The 3,056-nt window shown below is 58.8% G+C and overlaps 1 protein-coding gene across 1 annotated transcript; it reads left to right on the top strand.

Annotated features, from left to right (window-relative positions):
- Nucleotides 1–1,452: 1,452 nt before the first annotated feature.
- On the top strand, nt 1,453–2,890 carry BJ171DRAFT_426695 (plasma membrane iron permease; the record flags this gene model as incomplete). The annotated part of the gene is made up of 4 exons (XM_053107773.1): nt 1,453–1,590; nt 1,717–2,061; nt 2,154–2,242; nt 2,413–2,890. 4 exons carry the CDS (start codon nt 1,453–1,455, stop codon nt 2,888–2,890), a joined length of 1,050 nt encoding a protein of 349 aa, XP_052964222.1.
- Nucleotides 2,891–3,056: the final 166 nt, after the last annotated feature.

Below are 3,056 nucleotides of genomic sequence, written 5' to 3'. Positions count from 1 at the left end.
TGGGCTGTGGAGCAGGTGTCAGAGATCAGCGTTGCCGACGTGCGAATATGGCAGTCTGGCTGGGAAGGCGGGGGCAAAGCAGGGAGCCCAGGCGGCGGGATGAGATGTGTTGTCGGGACGGCGAGGGCGGGAGGCCGGATCGAACAGCGGATGAATGCCGCTGCCACGAAGTGCGGGGCAATCGGGCGTGTCCGTACTCGGCGATGGCTCTGCAGGTGCTTGCGAGGGATACCGACCAGGTGGATATTGCCGACGGTTGGCCGGGTGTGGTCGAGCTCGAACGTCGCTGAGCTGGAACGTCGTCGGATGGACGTTGTCGGGATGGACGTTGGACGAACGTGGATCAGATCGTTGCTTGCCCAGATGAACCGAGCCCAAAGACCCGCCGCAAGAAAAAAGCGCAGCCCGTTCGGGCGGGAAACCAAGCGCCACAGCGGCTTGCTGATGCGCACACAGACAACGGCGACTGGCCCGCACTTGGCACAGCCCGCCGTGCCGGTGACACAGCCGGCGCTGTCATACACCTGCGGCGCAGCGATTGGCCGGCGCCGCCCTCAGCCCGATTGGCCGGGCGACCCGTGCGCGCATTTTGCGGTTGGGACAGATTCATCCGCTGCCGTGTGCGACGTGACTCACCGCTGGTTCTGTTGTGTCTCTGTTGGCTGCGTTGTCTCTGTGGACGCTCCCAGATGATGAGATGGATCGATTCGGCCGCCAGTCTCGATGACATTCACTCGATGATGTTCACTCCATGGTGATATACGCTCTATAATGACATTCACACCATAACGACATCCCTCCATAACGAGATCCCTCCCTGATGATATTCACTCCCTGATGATATTCACTCCGTGATGATATCCCTCCTTGACTTTTCTGCCCCCCCATTGGCCCGCCGTCCCTTCGACCCATGCGCACAGACTGCGGCTGTTTGTGCAACAGGGCCCGTTCGCCGCCGTGCTCGCCATGCCAGTACATTCGCCCCATTCATTTTTTTTTGCTCTCTTCGTCCGTCCCAATCCGGCTTGGCCTCAGCTCGATCATCGTCCTCTCTGGCCTCAAGTAGCATCGGTAAGTCCACCATCGAGCCTTGCCTCGAGCTTCTTTGCCTCGGGCTTCGTGTCCCGCTCTACTGGCAGTTGCCCTTGCCTTGCCGTCTGCAGCACCCGCCCCTTTGGTCGTCCGCCGAACCCTGTTACCACCGCCACTATTGCTCCCGCCCTCCGTTCCCGCCACTGGCCTTGCATCAATGTTGTTGCCTCGTCCCTCTCTGCTTCCACAGAGTCTTCGTCCATACATTCTCCTTCCCGCTTGCTTTGGGGCCGTGCCTGGATCACTCCTCATACTCTTCGCTCCCCTGTTCTCGTCCAAGTGTATCCTGCGCTTGCGCTGAACAGCTTTCCGTATCTCTCCGTCCAAAGCTACCTCCCCTCGAATCACAGTTGATGCACCATGGGATACTTTTCAATCCCCATCTTCTTTGTCATCTTCCGCGAGACCTTTGAGGCCGCCATCATCGTCTCGGTCCTCCTGACGTTCATCGCCCAAGCGTTCCCGGATCCCATCATCTCCAAACACCTCCGCAAACAAGTAAGCCCGTCGGCGCGCTCTGTGCATTGCCTGCAAATGAGTACGCCTGGCCCTGGGCTCGTGTCTTGGATCGAGTTGCGCATCGCTGATATCCCGTCCGATTGGCGCGGCATGTTTCCTCTTCAGGTGTGGATCGGAACGGCCTTGGGTCTGCTTGTCAGCTTGATCATCGGCGCCGTCTTCATTGCCATCTTCTATCTGGCTGCCAACAGCGCCAATGCCTGGTCCCAGAACGAGCTGGCTTGGGAAGGCAGCTTCTCGCTGATCGCCTCGTTCCTGATCGGCGGCATGAGCTTGACAATGCTGGCCTCCGAGTCCAAGCGCGACCACTGGAAAGACAAGCTCGAAAAGTCCCTGAACACCAACGAGAAGCGCCCGACCGTGCGGGGCAAGGGCAAATACGCCCTGATGCTCCTGCCCTTTGTCTCGGTCGTGCGTGAAGGTGTCGAGGGTGTTCTCATCGTCGGCGGAGTAAGTCTCATCGATTGTGCCGTCTCCCTCGATATCCGCGGCCACATAAGCCAGGATGAGGAACTGATCAGCGACTGTATTGCCACGGATAGGTTTCGCTTACGGACGACGTCAGGGCTATTCCACTGGCCACCATCTGCGGCATCCTTTTGGGCTGTCTGATCGGATACATCATGTACAAGTGAGTGTCGTACTTCGACCCAGCTGCAGCAGCCACAGTCGCAACTAGTACCTCCGCCGGGGCACAGGGCAGTCTGGCAGCGCACGAGTATCGGCCGAGATGCGCTGGCTTGTGCTCGACATGAACTAATCGCCGTTGGTTCACTCGTCTTCCTCTCGATGCCACTTTAGGGGTGGCCGAAAGATCCAGCTCAAGTGGTTCTTCATCTGCAGCACCGCTGTGATGCTGCTGATGGGCTCGGGTCTCTTCTCAAAGGGCGTCTACCTCCTCGAGGCCCAGATGTTCTCCCGCAACCTTGGCATCTCCGATCCCGACAATGTTGTTGGTATCCCTCTCGTCGACGTTCGATCCACGCTGTGGTATCTCAATTGCTGCAATCCGTTGCTCAGCACATCCAACAACATCGGCTGGCAAATCTTCAACGCGCTCTTGGGCTGGAACAACGTTGCCACCATCGGCTCTGTTGTTGGGTACTGTGCCTACTGGCTTACCTCCATCGTCGGCTTTGCCCTGATGAAGTTGCGTCGCAAGTACAAGGCCAAGAAGCGCCTCGAATCGCAGCCCGTGGACACCCTCGAGCCCAACCAGAGCGACCTGACCATCGAGAACGAGATCGCGCCCGAGTCTACCGGCGGAAACAGACACTGAGTCCTCCGCGAGACGGCCGATTGTGTCAATTCTTCAGCCCGCTGGGCAAATGCCAACCTGCCAAGATCCATCTCCCAGAATTTCGCCGCATAGCCATCGCCCGCCACTGGCCTACGTCTCGGCATCTGGTGCCCGGCTCTTCTCCCTCCCCTTCACTGCATGATAT

The sequence above is a fragment of the Polychytrium aggregatum genome (genome assembly GCF_025602895.1).
Source record: "Polychytrium aggregatum strain JEL109 chromosome Unknown BJ171scaffold_33, whole genome shotgun sequence".
Taxonomy (NCBI): domain Eukaryota; kingdom Fungi; phylum Chytridiomycota; class Chytridiomycetes; order Polychytriales; genus Polychytrium; species Polychytrium aggregatum.
Note: the sequence above shows the minus strand (reverse complement) of the source record. Positions and strands in the feature narration are given on the sequence as shown.